The sequence below is a fragment of the Eptatretus burgeri genome, chromosome 16 (assembly GCF_056783735.1).
Source record: "Eptatretus burgeri isolate ZD-2024b chromosome 16, Ebu_testis_v1, whole genome shotgun sequence".
In the NCBI taxonomy this organism is placed as follows: domain Eukaryota; kingdom Metazoa; phylum Chordata; class Myxini; order Myxiniformes; family Myxinidae; genus Eptatretus; species Eptatretus burgeri.
The window spans coordinates 27,573,969-27,594,709 of record NC_140976.1 but is presented as its reverse complement, the minus strand read 5'-3'; the positions used below and the strand labels follow the sequence as shown (position 1 = coordinate 27,594,709).

Here is a 20,741-nt window from a genome sequence, read left to right as displayed (position 1 = left end):
ACTTGTCCGATTAATATCAAACCTTGAAAAGGCACATCCTCAGGTCCCCAGAAATATACCTGGCAAGTGTCAATTAGATCAGACCAGTGGTTGTCGAGAAACAGCAGTCGCAGACACACACACACACACACACACACACACACACACACACACACACACACACACACACACACACACACACACACACACACACACACACACAGCTGGAATTATAGATAGATTATTTTTTATGTCCTCTTTTAAAGAGTTAGGCCGAACCAAAGGCAAAAGGAAAACAATTGTCAGTTATTGTTCGCCGAAAAATGTGGTTTTGTCAAAAAATATTAACCCCTTGGCCGCCGACAAACTGCCGCTTGTAACAATGAAGCCTTCATTGCGGTAGTTTGTCACTATTGGGCAATTGCTCAAGTTTTTCGGTGCACAATTGTTTTCCTTTGGTAAAACGGTTCTCAAAAGACATGAAAATAACTTTATATTATGAAGAATAATGTTAATTGAGGATTTTTAAGGGCAGTTGAACTTTAAATTTGTTACAAGCTGCTTCAAACACTGGTGTACTAAATTGTTTTTATTTTCTAAAATAAGGGTGATATCCAATGCTGTGATGTCCACATACAATTTGTGTGGAAAGACTGGGAAGAGACCTTTCCGGAACCTGAATTTTTATAAAGTTGTCAGAGGTAATGAATTCTGCTAAATGCCAGTTTATAATGTGCATGACTTGAGCGTAATTCACATTGCAAGTCTTGTTTGATTATCATAAAGCCCAATATATACGAAGTGGAAATTCTTGTTATTTTTCAGACAGTACCATGGCCAGTCAGCCAACAGCAACGGGGGTGGCTGTGGACACTGCCATATCACAACATTTGAAATATGCCCCTGATCAGCATGGAGGTACGGGCAGGAACAAGCCCTCATGTAATAATAACGAGTAACAGCAACACGATGTGCCAGTCCACGTCCTTGATTATTAAGAATTTGCAGCATAGTTAATTGTAATCTTGTATGTTGGAAACCCAGCCTAAGTTTACGTTGTGAAAATATTTACATGTACTTTTATGGATTATGAAGTTATTTTATTTTCTTGTGAAATTAAGATTGAAAACACCCAACAAATTAATTTTTTTGTGCTTTGGAATTCTTTATGTGAGATGCATTCAAAATTGTGTTCTCATACTTAATGATGTTAGATTTAGATTTTTTTCTTTGTATGAGCACACACACATAGATATATATTTGGTCTCATTGATTTGCCTGATTGTAATTCAGTTTTATATAATTTTATGCACTGTTTATATCATGTCAAGTATCATCTGTTTAAAGGTCCCATGACACACAAAAGTACTGAAATTGCATATATATATATATATATATATATATATATATATATGTCCTATCGGAGTTTTTCATCGTGATTATTGATCTGACAATGTTTTTTTTCACAATACTCATTCTGTAAAATGTAAAATTTAAAAAACAAACCTCTTAGGGAACACCCCTAAAAATTCTGCCGAAATCTACTGAACGACGCGTAACCCACATGACGTCAACTCCAGAACAACAAAGGCTGCACACAAATTACTCCGGTTGGTGGTCTACGTGATTGTATTGGCTTTCTGTTTCCACATTTGATTGGTCGACTTAAACGCTTCGTTCATTTCTGCTTTAAAAAAAAATCAAACATTTGGTTTTGAATAATGGATGACATGGACTTTGATTTGTCTGGTAGCGACAGTGAGTGTGAGAGAAATGAAGGATTTTGGTCTGAATCAGATGGAGAATTGTCGGATAACATACTCGCGGGAGGTGAAGTTCCGGCATCTGGAAATGGAATACGGCCTTAACGGTTCGAGCCCGAAGCAGGACAAGAAGAGGAAACTGGCGATGAAATTCCCGGCATTCATGATGATCGAGAGGACATTGAAGGAAGATTTGGCAATATCAACTGGTTCGTCTAAATCCTATTCGTAATTCAATAATGTAAATTCGACTTGCATACTGCTCGATACCAGAAATATTTCAGTGAGGTGACATGACCAGTGCAGTGCAGCGGATATGTTGCTCCGCGGCGAATGAATCGCAAGCAAGGCCAGCCCATGTCATCGGCCGTATCTCTCCGCGCATGAAACGAAGCAATCTCGCTGTCCAGATACGATGAAAACTTGTGTGCAGAACACACCTTGCCACACAATTGTCGAGAGTAGTCCGATAAATCTGACGTTCTGTTGCATTTTTATTTATTTTATTCCTACTGTCGTCATGTAGCGCCAGTAGAAAACAATGAAGAAAAGAGAATAATAAAAGAAAGTTACAGCACGTCAGATTTATCGGACGAGTTGGACGGACGACGGATTTATCGGACGAGTTTAGACTCTAGAGTTGACAAGTAACTTGTATTAGCATGCACACAATGTATAAGTCAATGCGTAAGAGTCCCGAGGCTATGAGGCTGTGTAATAGGACAGATAAATTTGTGTTTCATAGTTGTGCCAACATATTTTTCCCTGTTCATTTATTACAGCATTTTGGCTAAATGTTAATGAATAGCAAGCCAATGGAAGCAGTACCTTCACTTTAGAATAAACCCATGTATGTCGAGTGCAGCCATACCTGGCTTGCATGTATGTGGAATCGTACCCATCCCAGGAGGCTGGTTTCAACGAACAATTCAATAAGCTGCAAAATGTGGGTGCAGGTTTTTCACATTGTTTGATTTTAAAATTATCTCCTTGCGCCTTGAAATGATGCAATATTCATCTTTAGTATTTTACTTGTATGTCCCTGTAAGTTTCATTTTTATTGGAAAGGTTCAACAGTCACATTTAATATTTTGTGGACATGGTATAGCCCTTTATTGTGCATACATGTATTGGATTTGTACACGACTACGACAAGGTAGTAAAGGGATAAATAATTGCCTCGTGATTGTTGTGCATACACGGCTCAGAAGCAGAATTTCTTGTCTCTGTGTGTGAGGAAACTTCTGCGAAACAATCACAGGAATTAAGAAGATCAGTGAGATAGCAAACACATGTGCACAATGCATTTGTACGTACTTTATACGGCGCGCGACATCTAGTCAATCCACCCTGTGCGAGTCGCGTTCTGGAGATGATGTCAACGGTGATGTGACCTGCAGTTCGCTGAACTCCACTTTTTTGAGGGGTGGGGCACAGCAAGTTGTGAAAAGCACTACAAATGTTCGAAATATTGGTCTAATTATCCCATTGTTGATTTTCAAAAAGAAACATGGGTGATTTCTTCACTAGGAAGGTCAAGTTAATATATAAATAACCAGAAACTTTTGAGTGTCATGGGACCTTTAAGTCTTTTTGCACCTCATTCTATTGATGCCCGCTGTGGGACATAACAAGTAAAAATATTTCTAAATTATATATATCATGGAGAAATTCTATCGAAAGGTGTTTGACTTCCCTAGTAGGACCCATATTGTACTCTTTTACCAGTCATTGCTGAATTTATACCCATTGAATTTCAACTATTATGTCGAATAGCAAAATTTATATGTGGTTCTTCGTCTTCTCATAATTCTTACCTGAGGTTGCCTAATTATGAATCTTGCAACAATGGGAAGTATGTCATCAGTAGCTAAAACTTTATTTACATTTTATATAAATGCAAGTTATCGGTCAATACCTTTTATGCTCCTAATGCCCATAATGTATGCATGCATAGAATTATCAGCAGTTTTACTAACACTGCATGATGATGTTATTGTACTTAAAGGTGCCTTTGTGCAGTCAATTATATTTGAGAGAGAAGCTCTACAGTTCTTCTCTGGAGCAGAACTTTATGAATTTGAATTGTTAACTGTGCTTTGCACAAAGTGAATTTGTCAAAAAGGTATTTATGACTTTTACCCATGTGGTATTTTTTTTTTATTCCCCATTTTTAGTATATGTTTCTCAATTGCAATGGTATCTACTTTTATTCATTGTATGTTTGTATTCGAGTGTGCTTTTTTGGTACGAATAAAGATATTATTATTGTTAATACTGCTTGTATATTTTTGCCACAATCATGCTCTGCGTGATACATGATTATAAATGATTATGAATTACAGTTGTTTTCAAGTTGTCATCATTATGTGTTACTGTGCAACGTAATGATGTTGCAATACAACTTCAATGTTTTGATAATGGCACCGGTGGAACAGCGGTGCTCCGCTGGCCCCAGACCTACGGGTCGAGGGCTCCATCAAGCTGGAAGCTGAAGGGTGTCATGCACTGCAATGTTCGTTTCTTTGGCGTGCAAATAAAAGGTTAAAAACAAAAACTCCATTTTATGAACGTTGTGATAAAGTTGAAAAATAACGTCATGCTTCAATGTTGTGACAACGTTGAAATCTGACGTCATGGGTGTTGCAAAAACAACTTCCCACTGACTCAATTCTGACGTCAGGATAGAACCGGCAAACGACGTTGCAACAACGTTGTGTGCCTGCTGGGATGATTACCTCCACCACCGAAGGTGGATGGAGGTTATATGTTTTCACTCATGTCTGTTTGTCTGTGAGCAGGATATCTCAAAAAGTTGTGGACAGATTCTCTCTCGATCTCTCTCGATCTCTCTCTCCCCCTCCCTCCCTCAATATGTTTGCTGTCCATCCGTCCCACCTGTAGTTTTTCAGACTTTTTTTTCCCCCCAGACCCTTCAACTTATTCAAGTGAAACTTGGTAAACGGCTTTATTACGATAAGTTACAGAACAAGTTCAAGTTTCAGTGAATTTGGTCAATTATTCACAGTTATGCCCTTTTTGGCTTTTTCAACTGCGAAAATGTCACATCGGCAGGGTACATGTTTAGCAAAGCAATTCTTGCTCTTGTCATTGTTATTTGGACTGACAGCCTTTAACAATTGCTTTATATCACTCTGCATGCACAATCACGATGACCTGACATATAATTTTGCCAACTTCAGAGCCAAAGTACTGATAAACTGCAGGTCTCATCCTCTCTCTCCCTCCTCTCCTTTGTGGCAGTTACAGTTTGACCACCTGCCACACTGCACCACACAAGTTTCACCCATTAGTGATTTGGTGATTGTTCCTTCCCAACACAACATACAAAGCAGTCGAATATTCCTCTCTATAATTGCACAACTTTTCTACAACTACAGTCTCCTTATAGTTTCAAACCACACTGGCTAAGCATCCTCGAAGATTATTTGAATTTCAGCTAAACCAACAAAAAGTGTTTCTCATGTGAAAGACGGCAGAAATATTTTTAGTGGATAGAACTGAAATGGCACTCAGTAGACCGCATACCTCCATCAGGCTGAACAGTTTACATTTTGTATCCCACGGATAGGCCGGATTTGGAACCGGAGCATAAATAAAATCTAATCAGCTTGTTCTTGTCAATGACCCAACTCATCCACCAAGTTTTGTCATAAACCCATTCATAACTTTTTGAGATATCGTACTTTACTGTATATCACTTTTGGCGTATCACTCTATGGTGAAGAATCACTTTAGAAATTATAGGATTCGGATCGTCACCAAAATCTCATCAGTTCTTCGTTGTCACGCACCCAACTTCATCCGAATCTGTCCATAAATTTTTGAGATATTCTGCACACAGACAGATATGGGTGAAAAAATAACTCCGTCCATCACAGATGGTGGAAGTAACAAAACAAAATGAAACTTTTCACCGAGGAATGTGTGCGTACAAAAACTTCACATTTATAAATCAGTGATGAACATAAAATGTGGAATGTACAAAGTTGATCATAAATAAACTTACACACAAGTTTATCACTCTTACCTCCTTGCCAGTGCTAAAAAGTTACCTTCTCAGAATGCGTTGTAGTTTGTAATAATTTCCTGCTTTTCGAAAGAGAAAGTGAATTTAAACTTGATTAAATTGCCAAGTGCACGTTGCAGTCTTGAAAGCCAACAACCTTCAGCATGCTTATACTACTGTATGTTCTTTAAATCCTTCAACCTCTCTCCCCACAAACCTCTTGCTGCCACGCCCCCTTTTCTTCACCTCCCTCCTTTAACATCAAAGTTCAAAGACAATTGCAGATTACAACATTTTTCACCTTCATGCCAAATCTCAGTTTTACAACTTAATATTCACCAATTCACTGTACATTGTTTATCGGGACTAAACTTTGTGGGCAAAAAAGCAAAAGTTTTAATTCACATCTTAATGCTTCCAGTCCTGAAAAAAAGGCCAAGGTCCCCAATCCCTCAGAATTGCCAGACGCACTCATCGAATGTTGCCCTGTACAGGACGTCGACTTTTCAGGTTTATTTTTGTATACAGAGTCGAGGCTCATAGAGGAACTATAACACAGAATGGACCAGAACATAACAGAACAGAACAAAAAATAATATTAGAAAAAGAGGGGGAAGGGGACAAAATAGAGGGAGACTTGGAGAAATAATGGATGTGGAGAAGAATGAGAGCAAGGGCAGTGGAAAGAAGAAAGATGCAGCGAACAGGTTGTATACAGGTGCAAACTCTCAATCACAGAAGTGGATGAGAAAACTGGGGAAAAAGTAGAAATGAAACAAAAAAGAAATGAAGAAGAGAGTGAGGGAGCAGGGGGAAATCCAATAACCTGGAAACCCAGAAAGAGGTGGGCTTGGAGAAGGGAGAAAAGATCATGGGTATGGATGTAGAATGACCTAAGATGTTCCTGAACAGCTCTTGGAAAACCCTGGAGGAAAGAATGTGATGAAACAGACTGAGGAAGTTGGTTCCACTGGTGGGACAAAAAGAACGAATGAGTGGAGGTGAGCAGTAATTCTGGATTTTGGGAGTTTCGCCATAAGGAGGTTGATGGGGGACCACGTCCACATTGCAGAAACCTGGGGGAGGGGAAGAAAGCACGGAAACGGCAAAGGGTGCAATACCAGAAAGAAAGCGATCGAAAACAGAGAGAGCACCGACCTGTCTGTGATGTTAAAGTTATAGGCCCACAGACTCGGCTTCATCATGGGAAATTTCAAAGATTTTGTTGACCTTTGTTTTCATGGCATTAATGTGAGCAAGGTAAGAGGCAGGGTACCAGCCCAAAGGGAAGAGTTAAAGATGAAGGCCAGCAGGCACACGACATCAGTGTGAAAGATTCACGACGTCGGGAATAGGCCGCTTGGTTGAACGACCAGATCACGACGCGGTACAGCCGCAGCGCGATTATCTGAAACTGCTTTTTCTGCCTCATGTGTTTCCAGGGTGAGCGCATTGCCACTTCGTGCCGTGTGATTGTGTCTGCCTTTCACTGGAGGAGACATCTGATCAGCTAATTGCTATTTCCGCATCACGAGCCGCCATTTGCAAAGTTTGGTTAAACTTGTGAACTTTCAGCTGTTTCTGAGTGTGGCAGAGACAATCCACTTTAATCTGCAGAAGACTTTAACTTTTTTAGTTAAAAATATCTTCCGCTGTGATCATTTTTGGTATGTATAATATTATAAAATCGATTTTATGTGTCTTAGCTTTTGTTTTTGGACGTTTTTAAGATCACAGAATCCATGATGTGTTCCTGTTACCAGTGTGATGGAATCTATACAGTTCCATTCAATGGAAACTCTCCCGGGCCCTTCGGGGAACTCGATCATAGTTAGAGCGTTGGACTCGAATGTGCATCTGACAATCGAATCCTCCAGCACCCGATTTCATCATTCGTTTATCACGTTTAGCTGTCGCTGATATGGCCCTGATATGGCCCTGACATGGCCCTGATCGTGTGTACAAATCGACGATAAATATAATCAATTCATTTTTCCACGGGCCTGGTGAAAAAAAACACCGATCTGTGGCAAAAAAGGGGACCTCTGTAAAAATTACTTTGGACAAGTTTGGTTCAGAACCTTTTAAAATATTTTACTGGTAGTCCGGCAGTGAAACAGCGATTTTCACACATATAGTTTCTTTTTCTCTTGAATATGCATCTATAGAACCTACATAAAGATATCCAGGTGGGTGTGAAGTTCTCACCCTTGGGCAATTTGAAATATTCAACTTTTAAAATATATGGACTTTCAAAACATGTACAGTGTTACTTTTGCTGTCAATACTCATATATTAGGGCTTAAAAAAATCAAAGAATAATAACATGCATGATATTGATTAATTTTTGTTGGCAGCCATCTTGAATTTCAAAATGACTGCCCTTAAAACAAACTTTACATCACGTTTTTTGTGTGTTCATAACTTCTAGAAGGCTAATGGAAAATGCTTTGTGGTAAACATATACCACACCGGGAGACTTTTGTATCTGTGCTGCTTTCCCTATGTGAGTTCATTGCCCCTTGTAAAGCCAGGAGGTGCAGAATAGGCTCACTGCATACTCTGCATGTCATATAAGAATCGTCATATATAAATATATATATATATATATATATATATATATATATATATATATATATATATATATATATATAATTATATACATATGCATGTGTGCAATAGTTCATGTCATGACATACACTCAGATATATATATATATGTATATGTCATAGTAAACTATGTGATTATTAACACATGGGTTAACTCTTGAATTAATTAATGCACTCCGAGCATCACTAAGAGGGCCTGGTGAATATAGTCACTGGACAAGTATCAACACACCCCTCACTCAATGTGGATAATGCTGTACACCTCGGGACCAAGCAGATGGAGTCATTTGAAAAGGGTTGGCCTGCTAGCTTTCATGAATCTATTCACAAGTGTGTCACAACAATGACAGTATCTCGAAAGCATATCAAAGTCAATGACATGAAGATGTTTGATATGGAGATGATCTATGCCAGAGCAATGGCTCTGCAGTGCAGTCTTCGAAACTTTGACACAAGTAGTCTGATGGCACATGAACTGGCACCAAAACCAGCATCAATGTTTGACGACAGCGGAAACATGAAGGCGGCAAAGACAAAGTCAGTTCTCAAGAATGATCTGAAGATTGAAGTGGCAGGGCGACATGCACATGTTGACGTATCATTCTTGGATGGATGTGCAGTGATGTGGGTGGTGTCATGGCCAACATGTGGAATCGTACAGGACTTCCTCAACAACTTCCGTCGTCACATCCAAGGCCACATGGAGTCAAGTGATGTGTACCTCGTGTTTCACAGGTTTGTAATCAATTATCATCATTATGATGTCTGAAACATTCACTGAAACATTCACTTACCCTTGGTAGTTTGTAGTAGTAGTAGTGTATGGTTTAATCATATAATATTGTACCATCCTAATTTACTCGCATAACCCGTGCTCTGCGCGACATGTTGGGGTGGGTGTGTTTGAGAAAGGAACTGATGCAGAGTATCAGTAGTAATTTTACTTTAATGCAGTAAGTGGAATACGATTTCACTGTTTCAGAACCATTTTATTTACTTTTTTTTGTACCATGCACCTCATATGGTCTTTGAGATAATGTAAGCCGAATATCACGTTACTCGAGCGCAGAACAAAGTCGAAGATAGCGCGACACGAAACCACAAACTCGGAAATAATATTTAAGATGTTTGCACACACATGTATGTATAAGTGTTTCTTTGCATTACTTTGATTTCACAATTATTCCACAGGTACAATGTCGGCAGCATCAAGGAGTCCAGCAGAAGCGACAGGGACCAAGGGGCCAGCCGGGTGTATACACTACGTCCTGCAGGCAGGTTGCCACCTCAGAAAATTGTACTCACAGTGAGCAACAACAAGAAACAGTTGATCGAATTGATCGTGGCTGACCTTGTGTCTCATAAGGATGTGCTGAAAGGGAAACCCATTGTCACTGGTAATGATCCAATCCCTGTAGAGATCAGCCAAGGTGCAGTTTCCCGAAGAGTTGAGATGGCCATCAGACATGAGGAAGCAGATACAATGATCATCCAACAAGTGGCTTCTGTTGGAGCTGCTCACGTTTTGGTTGTAGCCGATGACACAGACGTGTTTGTCTTGTTATGCCACTTCGTGTTCCACGGTGATATCACTGAACATATCATGATGATATCCCCAATCAGAGGAAGGACCGTCATTGACATCAACGCCAGTGTAGACAATAATCGTGCTATCATGGGACATCTTCTGGCAACTCATGGTCTTAGAGGATGTGACACTGTCACAATATATCATGGTATCGGGAAAGGGAAGGCTCTGAAGGTTCTGAGGTCAAACACTCACTCTCTCTCTCTCAAAGGTTGGTGACATAACCACCTCTCGTCCCGATGTACTCCAACAGGCAACACCATTCATGTTATCCTGCTATGGCCACCCTGAGTGTGATTCAATGACTGCAGCCCGACAGAAGATGTGGTCCACAAAAGTATCACGCAATATTGGTGCTGCTACAAAGCTTCAAAGCCTTCCACCAACAAATGAGGCATTAAGAGAAAATGGAGCCAGGGCACATCTACAGGTAGCCATATGGAGACAGTTGTTGCAGCTGAACCCGCCTGACATGGATCCCCTCGCACATGGATGGACAAGACGAGATGGTTCCACACCTCTGATACCAGCTACTGTTGCTGATAACGTGACTCTCGTGCCTGATGAGATATTGAGGATGATCAAGTGCTCTTGTGACAGTGACATGCCATGTAAATCTAAGAGATGTGGATGTCACAATGCCAACATGGCTTGTACTGCGTTTTGCGCATGCCAAGGAGGAGATGGGTGTTTCAGTCAGAACACCAGGGAGCACATTCAGGCAGAAGATGCTGATTAAGATGATAGAAATAATGACGGGAACGATGAGATCGAGACTGATGATGATTCATTTGATCATACCAATATGACTATGACTAGGTTTCTTACTTCTACATGAAGTAAACTTGGAGAGTTATTCGTGCTATTAGGTGCTCGGTGAATATGCACGTCAAAATTTATGTAAAACGTAATCTACATGATTCCGCTGGACTTTAGGGTCCATTAGGATATATATATATATATATATATATATATATATATATATATATATATATATATATATATATATTTTCCTATTTTATAGATATAAAATATATTAATGATGATTGTTCTTATAAAGTGGGGCATTTATATCAATAACTGAATTGTTTTACACCAAAATAATCATGCATTCTGATAAATTAAAACTGTACATTCCGGTATTGACCAAAATATCATCAAAAATGAGTTATTATGGCAGCCATTTTAAAATTACAGATGGCTGCCATGACAAAAAGTAAGTGAATGATATATATATATATATATATATATATATATATATATATATATATATATATATATATATATATATATATATATATATATATATATTATATACATAACTTTTATTTGATAATTTAAGTTATAAAACATGGGTTTATATAACAAAATGTAGGCCTTATATGTCTTAATAGTCAATATATCTGTAAAATGAATGGCGGACAATTATCCGAATGACGGCCATTTTGAAAATGTTGAATATATAAAATTGCCCAAGGGTGAGAACTTCACACCCACCTAGATATCATTACATAGGTCCTATACTATGATAATCAACAAAGAAAAAAACTATGTCCGGGAATTTTGGGTCAAGCTCCCTCCTGCCAGACTATGGTGTGGATCATGCTTCGGCCGTTCGGGTCCGACGAATTACCGCATTGTACCGCAATGTAACAAATTTAAAGTTCCACTGCCCTTAAAAAAGCCTCAATTAATATTATTTTTTATAACATTATTTTTTATGTCCTCCTTTAACAAGTTAGGCCTAACTAAAGGCAAAAGGAAAACAATTGTCAGTTATTGATCGCCAAAAAATGTGAAGTTTTGTCATAGAAAATATTAACCCTTTGGCCGCCGACAAACTGCCGCTTGTAACAATGAAGCCTTCATTGTGGTAGTTTGTCACGAGGGGAATTGTTCAAGTTTTTCGGTTCACAATTGTTTTCCTTTGGTAAAATGGTTTTCAAAAGACAAGAAAATAACTTTATATTAAAAAGAATAATATTAATTGAGGCTTTTTAAGGGCAGTTGAACTTTAAATTTGTTACAAGCTGCTTCAAACACTGGTGTACTAAATTGTTTTTATTTTCTAAAATAAGGGTGATGTCCAATGCTGTGATGTCCACATACAATTTATGTGGAAAGAATGGGAAGAGACCTTTCCGTAACCTGAATTTTTATAAAGTTGTCAGAGGTAATGAATTCTGCTAAATGACAGTTTATAATGTGCATGACTTGATATGTGCATATAATGTGCATTCACATTGCAAGTCTTGTTTGATGATCATAAAGCCCAATATATAGGAAGTGGAAATTCTTATTATTTTTCAGACAGCACCATGGCCAGTCAGCCAACAGCAACAGAGGTGGCTGTGGACACTGCCATATCACAACATTTGAAATATGCCCCTGATCAGCATGGAGGTGCAGGCAGGAACAAGCCCTCATGTAATAATAACGAGTAACAACAACACGATGTGCCAGCCGTCCACGTCCTTGATTATTAAGAATTTGCAGAATAGTTAATTGTAATGTTGTATGTTGAAAACCCAGCCGAAGTTTACATTGTGAAAGTATTTACATGTACTTTTATGCATAATGAAGTTATTTTATTTTCTTGTGAAATTAAGATTGAAAACACCCAACAAAGTAATTTTTTTGTGCTTTGGAATTCTTTATGTGAGATGCATTCAAAGTTGTGTTCTCATATTTAATGATGTTAGATTGAGGTTTTTCTTTGTATGAAGACACACACATAGATATATATTTGGTCTCATTGATTTGCCTGATTGTAATTCAGTTTTATATAATTTTATGCACTGTTCAGATCATGTCAAGTATCATCTGTTTAAGCCTTTTTGCACCTCATTCTATTGATGCCTGCTGTGGGACATAACAAGTAAAAATATTTCTAAATTATATATATCATGGAGAAATTCTATCAGAAAGGTGTTTGACTTCCCTAGTAGGACCCATATTGTACTCTTTTACCAGTCATTGCTGAATTTCTACCCATTGAATGTCAACTATCTTGTCGTATAGCAAAATTTATATGTGGTTCTTCGGCTTCTCATAATTCTTACCTGAGGTTGCTTAATTATGAATCTTGCAACAATGGATAATATGTCATCAGTAGCTAAAATTTTTAATTACATTTTATGTAAATACAAGTTATCAGTCAATACCTTTTATGCTCCTAATGCCCATAATGTATGCACGCATAGAATTATCAGCAGTTTTACTAACACTGCATTATGATGTTGTACTTAAAGGTGCCTTTGTGCAGTTAATTATATTTGAGAGAGAAGAAGCTCCACAGTTCCTCTCTGGAGCAGAACTTTCTGAATTTGAATTGTTAACTGTGCTTTGCACAAAGTGAATTTGTCAAAAAGGTATTTATGACTTTTACCCATGTGGTATTTATTTTTATTCCCCATTTTTAGTATATGTTTCTCAATTGCAATGGTATCTGCTTTTATTTATTGTATGTTTGCATTTGAGTGTGCTTTTTTGGTACGAATAGAGATATTATTATTGTTAATACTGCTTGTATATTTTTGCCGCAATCATGCTCTGCGTGATACATGATAATAAATGATTATGAATTACAGTTGTTTTCAAGTTGTGGTCATTACATGTGTTACTGTGCAACGTAATGATGTTGCAATACAACTTCAATGTTTTGATAATGGCACCGGTGGAACAGCGGTGCTCCGCTGGCCCCAGACCTACGGCTTGAGGGCTCCATCAAGCTGCAAGCTGAAGGGTGTCATGCACTGCAATGTTCGTTTCTTTGGCGTGCAAAGAAAAGGGTAAAAACAAAAACTCCATTTTATGAACGTTGTGATAAAGTTGAAAAATAACGGCATGCTTCAATGTTGTGACAACGTTGAAATCTGACGTCATGGGTGTTGCAAATGCAACTTCCCACTGACCCAATTCTGACGTCGGGATAGAACCGGCAAACGACGTTGTAACAACGTTGTGTGCCTGCTGGGGATATAATAAGGCTCTTCAAGAAATTCAGTCTCTCAAACATTTGGCCCTCACCATTGACCATTATATTTCTTTGGCAAACCACATATCTAAGTTGGTCTTCAAATCCGGCCTGGGCATCTTCCACCATGCAAAGTCTTTTCTTAGCAAATATGAACTTTTTTAATAATAAGGCCTGTGTGGTAATTACAAGGAAAGAAAATGGAAATTCTTGCATTTTTGTGGGAATTATTGTCTTTAAGTCAAATTTAATTAACAGGCAAATGAGCTAATGAGCATAACCAAAATATATTTTAATACGTAAATGTATAAGCTTAAATTTGACATCAATTTTGTGATTTTATGTTTATACTTGACAGAGATATTGACATTTTGCCGATCTTTGTGAGATTGGTCTATTTTTCATTGGTTGCCATGTAAACAGCTTAATAAAGCATAGTGCAAATGAGTTATTTTTCTGGGAACATCTTTTTTCTGATACTTGGGATATATATGAACACTGTGGTATCAGTGAAAAATTGTCGCAGGTGGGGTTCAAGGTAGGTCCCACTGGCCCCCGGCCTTCAGGCCTTTTTTAGAACCCTTACCAAGGAAGAGTACCTTGTCAAAAACCGTCAAGCCGAAAAGCCCCAAGTCAACATGCCACGCTCATTTAAGAATCGTATTTTTGCTGGGCTATATCGATCAGTCATCACTTAAGCATGTCATAGAAAAACCGACACTCTAAAGTTGTGTAATGAAATTATGTTTCTTGGCTAACTTGGATCGTGTTACCCCATCCAGAGAGAGGCAAATTGAGTGACAGCATAAGCTGTTTTATTTTTTTTAACTAGAGCTGAATATTTGAGTGAAATTATTCGTATACCTGGGAGCAAATACCATTTCAAAGTTTCCCAAACCTAAACCGTCCGTTCGAGCGGAGTCTATGATTCCACACTGTCTATAGCGTATGACAAAAGTGCCATGGGATAAAATTTTGATTTCACTCTATATAAACATCTTTTATTCGCAGGGATGTTATAATGGTTGCTGTTTTCAGTTTCCTTGGTATTCCTTATTCATAATGTTCTCACCTTACCAAGGAACAGTTAAAGCTGGTAATGAAACAACTAGAGAGTTCATGGAACAAATTACCCAATGCAAACTTGAGAAACGAGGACATGGGCAGGGTCTCCAAGCAGCAAATTTGATCGGTCATGATGATGTAAAATGGCGTCATCGTTTGTCAAAGTATTGCTGAATGGAATAGTTTTGTAAGTGTGAAAAAGGCGATTTGTGTTCTGCAGTATTCGAGTGTATAATTTAGTTGAAATAAAATAAAAATTTTAAATGTCTAAAAACAAAATTCTGAATTTTACTTCTGTTGATGCAGTGTCTTATACACTACCTTATTTAGCACATTACATAAGTTCTTCGTTCCTGTTATTTGTGTCCTTTTAGGACTTTCTTAAAACAGACAAGCTTCTTGTTTGGAATGATTTTCAATTTTGTTTGAGTGCCAGACAGACAGAATAAAAAATATTATCTCACTACTCTCTGCGCATGCGTGATCAGGACGAATTCAGATTCAAAGTACTGCTGAACTACACCTGACTGTATCAGGTGGAGGAGGGGTGGGGGTTCCCACGAACCCCACGCATGCCTCCTAATAACAGGCTCGACTCCACTCTGTGCAGAACGGTATGCCACACTTTCTAAGAATCAGGCTACCGTGGCATCCGTCTATGCTAGTCCGAATAAAATAAGACATTGGTCAGATATTTGAACACAAGAAAACCCCAATCTCTCACTCTGTCCCTGCACAAACATTGGCTTTACAATGCCTGTTTTACTTCTCTGACAAATCCCTGGAAGAGGTGTAGTGCCTGGAACTCCTACACCTCACACAAACTATCTTGCCTGGACAACTTCTCTGAACTGGACTCTAAGGCTGGCCATTGCATTGGTATTCTCCACACATCCATTCTGAATTGCACAGAGCTCAATGCAGTGTAGATGGCCTTCCCCAACCTGAGCTATTGCAGCTCTTTCCTATCTTGCTTCCATGGAGACAATCGAGGCAAAGGCTCTCCATGTTGTTGGCATCTCTCAGTACGAAGCAAAGTCCCAAGTTCTGCTTCTTACCCACGGCAGGCAGCTTGGTGGAATCTCAGCTTACAATCACCTTAATTTCTAGCTTGACTCCTCACACCCTCTCACTTGTCCACCCAGCTTCTACCCATCCAGGTCACATGCATCCTGTGAGAAACCCTTTTCTTGTTACACTCCCCAAGTCAAAACTCAATTCTCTTTCCTACTCCTCTTTTCTAAACTGTAGAACTGTCTTTGAGTCTATTCTCTCGAGCAATTTGCTGCAGGATTTTAAGTCAGCTGTCCACAGTCGCCTCATGATTTCTCACATTTCCACTTTTTGAGCTTTGCTAAACTACACCAAACGACACACTTTTCATCCTTCTCCTAAATCCCTCTCCTTGTGATGTGGTGTATCTGTTTGTTGCCATCCTATTGTTTACCCTTTACCCCCCCCCCCCCACTCATTTTGTGTTTTGATCAATTGCCCTACCATTCTGCTTTTTCTTGAGCCTCGATATATATATATATATATATATATATATATATATATATATATATATATATATATATATATATATATATATATATATATATATATATATATATATAATTAAATTTTAAAAACATCATATGTAAGCCATTCTAAGGGTCAATATAACCTCACATTGTGTGTATTCCACACCATCACGCAGGACAATGGAAAGCACGTCGATCAAACATGAAGTTGCAGCAAAGTGCTTCCACAGTTCAATTCAGGACTTAACATTTTAACTTAACTTAACAGTTTTCTGTGACAAGAAGTTAATCATTGCCCCAAGTTAGGTCATGATCTCCCATTGCAAAAGAATAAAGTGTTCAAAACAAATTTTTGTTGATGTGCAGTATTTAACCAATGGTCTTATGGGCCACAAGGGCGCAATAACCAAAAAAAACTTTGGGCCAACCTCTGGTTGGGAGGAGGCAGCTTGAAGAAGAGGACTCAGTGCTGAGGAAAATTAACAAGGTGACCATCGAAAAAGCTGCCTGATATTAAAGAATCCTGTGAGGATTCTCCCTGCGATGAAGGTGACCATCGATTGCTCCCCCTGATCCACCTCACATCTACCTTCCGTTCTCTCAACCCCAGCTGAACGTGTCCTGCCACCAAGTCCTCCTGAAGCTGTCCTGCCCTCTATGCTGGACCATCCCTGTGATTCCCTGGTTCAACGCAGTGGTGATGAAAGCACGGCAACTGCATCACCTCCTATTAAGATGTCAGGGCATCCACGTTCACTTCCCAAACACTTGGATGATCACGTTATTGATGTACGAGTGGTTGCACATGTGTCAACGGGGCAGAATAATCCCCTCAGGTGTCTAAGGACAGTCCATCCAGTGATGGCGCCTTTCCTCTTAACCTGGCATCGTCAGTCTACTTACCTTCATGCACATGTTCAAATACCGTTCTGTTTTTCATGTCGCATCATTGCAATATACTAGTGCGTGCCCGTACGCACGCACTAGTATATTGGCCGTACGTGCACGCATGGCCGTACGTGCACGCATGGCCGTACGTGCAAAAAATAAAAATAAAAAAAGAATTGTGACGTCATAGCACCGTGTCCTGTCATTGGTTTGGTAAATAAATGGCCATAACTTGGGAACCACTTGTCCGATTAATATAAAACCTTGAAAAGGCACATCCTCAGGTCCCCAGCAATATACCTGGCAAGTTTCAATTACATCGGACCAGTGGTTGTCGAGAAACAGCGGTCGCAGACAGACAGACACACAGAGATTGCTGGAATTATAGTATAGATAGATTAATAGTTTGACTGAAGTCTGCTGCTGGTAATTCCCAATATTCTACATGAATGATATGTCTTGATACATCGTATGTGCATGTTGACTTGGACGAGTTAACGAGAAATGTTAGTTAGCAAAAAGTTTTTTTTTTCCTCAAGGAAATAAAGTGGGCACGCAAGTATTGGTTGTTGTAGTTGTTGTTTTACTGCTTAGACATGACGTCATCCGACGACCTCCTGCGCATCCTTTCGACGTTCGTAGCTCGTGATTATTCATTAGCTCTGATTTGTGTTTTACGTGAGTTCTCAATGAAGCTCGATGTGTTCATGGAAGTGACGTGATATCTATATCTATATATATATATATATATATATATATATATATATATATATATATATATATATATATATATATATATATATATATATATATATATATACAGATATATATATACAGATATATATATACAGATATATATATATATATATATATATATATATATATATATATATATATATATATATATATACAGTAAGTCCTCGCTTTTTGCAAGGGTTGCGTTCCTGGAAAACCTTATGATAAGCGAAACTGTGTTAAACAAAACATATTTTCCCATAGAAACCAATGTGTTAAAGGGGGGATGTGTTTTTGGCTCGAAATTTTTTGGACATAAACACAAATAAACAAAACACACTCCTCGAGTAGTGGCGACTTACCCCGAGGCTGGAGGAACGGAGTTGATTGCGGTGGACAAGTCACACTTGCGGAGTGGCAGAATCGTCCCCCTCTTCACTTGACACTGTCCTGTCACTTTCTTCACCAGCGGGAACGGTCTCTTGGCAGCTGGTTGAAGGAGCATCCTGGATGGTGGATGGAGTTGGTGCTGCATCTTTTGGCTTGAAAAATGCATGGAGAGTGGGCTGGATAGCTTTCTTTTTCTTTGCTGCATAAAGTTCCTTGTAGCAACAAAGGGCATCATTAACAACACGGCTAAAATCAGTGCTCCTTTCAAGATTTGGATCTTGCTCGATAACAAATTCTATGGCATTTTCAAACGAGCTGAGGATTTGGCTGAGGTTTTTCATGGTGAGATGCTTGGATGAAGGTGTCACAGCATCTTCTTCTTCCTCAAGAGCCCACTGCTGTACCAACTCCATAAGATCTTCATTGCTTAAGGGTTCTGCATGAGACTCCAGTAAGTCATCCACGTCCTCTTCGTCAACCTCTTCAAAACCAGCCTCCTGCGCCAGGTCTACAATTTGACTCGTAATCAACGGAACATCAGCAAACCCCGTGAAATTGTGGACACACTCAGGCCACACTTTCTTCCACACAGCGTTCATTGTGGAGGCACTCACCTCCGCCCATGAATCCTTAATGTTTTCTAAAGCCATTTTTATGTTGTATGTTCGCCAAAACTCCTTGATTGATAGCTTGTCCTTATCAGTTTTTTTGATCAGCTGCAGCATGGTATGCTTAACATAATAGGCTTTAAAAGCAGCAATAACTCCCTGATCCATAGGCTGTAAAAGTGAGGTAGTATTTGGTGGTAAAAAATACGACCTGCACATTTTCACACCAGTCTTCCATTTGCTGAGGATGGGCAGGAGCATTGTCTACAAGCAGCAAAGATTTGTTGTCAATGTTGTTCTCCTTGGAGTACTTCTCAACATGATTGGAGAAGTAATTGATCACGTAATCGTGGGTCAATGCCCCAGTCATCCAAGCCTTTGTATTTGACCGCCATATTACGGGAAGTTGTGGCTTGAGGCAACCCTTTAGCGCTCGTGGGTTTTCAGAAACGTAAACAAGAAGCGGCTTGAGTTTTACATCCCCTTCTGCATTTCCACCGAGTAATAAGGTCAGCCTGTCCTTTGCTGCTTTAAACCCTGGAGCAGTCTTTTCTTCTCGTGCGATGTATGTACGGGAGGGCATTCTTCTCCAAAACAATCCGGTTTCGTCAATATTGTAGACTTGCTTCGGTGAGTAACCCCCCTCCTCAATCATCTTCTTCAACTTTTCTGGAAACTCTGATGCGGCAGCATGGTCCGCACTTGCTGCCTCACCGCTACACTTCAGGTTGTGGAGGTTTGAGCGATGACAAAACCTCATGAACCAGCCTCGGCAAGCTGTGAAGGTCTCTGCACCTTCAGCTTCCTGTTTCTTCTTTAAATCGTTCCACAAACTTCGCGCTTTTTCTTGTATCACAGCAAGAGATAAAGGCATGCGACGTTTAGTTTGATCTTCTATCCACACACATAATAAACGCTCCATGTTGTGCATGGCACCATCTCTCATTCTCGTTAGTGTTGTTGCACTCGAACTGGTCGCAATCTGTGATATTTTCTTTATCTATGCCGAACTTTGAACGATCGAATGTACAGTCGATGCAGCGATTGCTGCGCGCGGCCGATTTCTGTTGTCCCTTCACCTCGTTCATGTCTTTTAATTATATCCAATTTCACCTTCAATGTGACAGCCTTTCGTTGTCTCTTGAAACGAGGTGTGCTCGGCAAAAGACTTGCGGGTCGCTTGGGATTCATACTGGAAGGTATGCAGGCGAGCGTGAAGAGAATACGTACAGTACAGCGTACAGTACATGCGCAGTAAAGTGAAAGTGTGTTTATGCGCATCCTGTGTGATTGTTGTTTTTTGCAGGCAGTTTGAAACTTTTTTTTGCTATTTTCCTTGCAATGACATTACGATAGGCATAAAATGTTTGCGATAATTGAAAAATTAGTCATTAAAACTAAATTACGAATAATCGAAACTACGATATGCGAACTTCCGGTTAGCGAGGACTTACTATATATATATATATATATATATATATATATATATATATATATATATATATATATATATATATATATATATATATATATATATATATATATATATATGTAGATATAGATATATATGTATATGTATATGTATAT

At 39.0% G+C, this 20,741-nt stretch overlaps 1 protein-coding gene and 1 pseudogene across 4 annotated transcripts in view; one reads left to right on the top strand and one right to left on the bottom strand.

The window, feature by feature from the left end:
• Positions 1-19,177, bottom strand: part of GGT1 (gamma-glutamyltransferase 1) — a 98,672-nt gene extending 79,495 nt beyond the window's left edge. Inside the window, exons 1-2 of one of the 4 annotated variants that reach the window (XM_085860644.1) lie at positions 5,819-5,971; positions 2,922-2,986 (exon numbers count right to left, since the gene is read on the bottom strand). Coding sequence is in view for 1 of the 4 variants with exons in the window: in XM_085860642.1 (XP_085716768.1) it covers positions 18,519-18,781 (263 nt within the window). In the remaining 3 variants the exon portion in view is untranslated. Of the gene's footprint in view, positions 1-2,921; positions 2,987-5,793; positions 5,975-18,518 lie in introns of those variants that run through there. The other 3 variants (XM_085860642.1, XM_085860643.1, XM_085860645.1) reach the window with 3 other exon arrangements.
• On the top strand, positions 813-10,708 carry LOC147010768 (uncharacterized; annotated as a pseudogene).
• Positions 19,178-20,741: the final 1,564 nt, after the last annotated feature.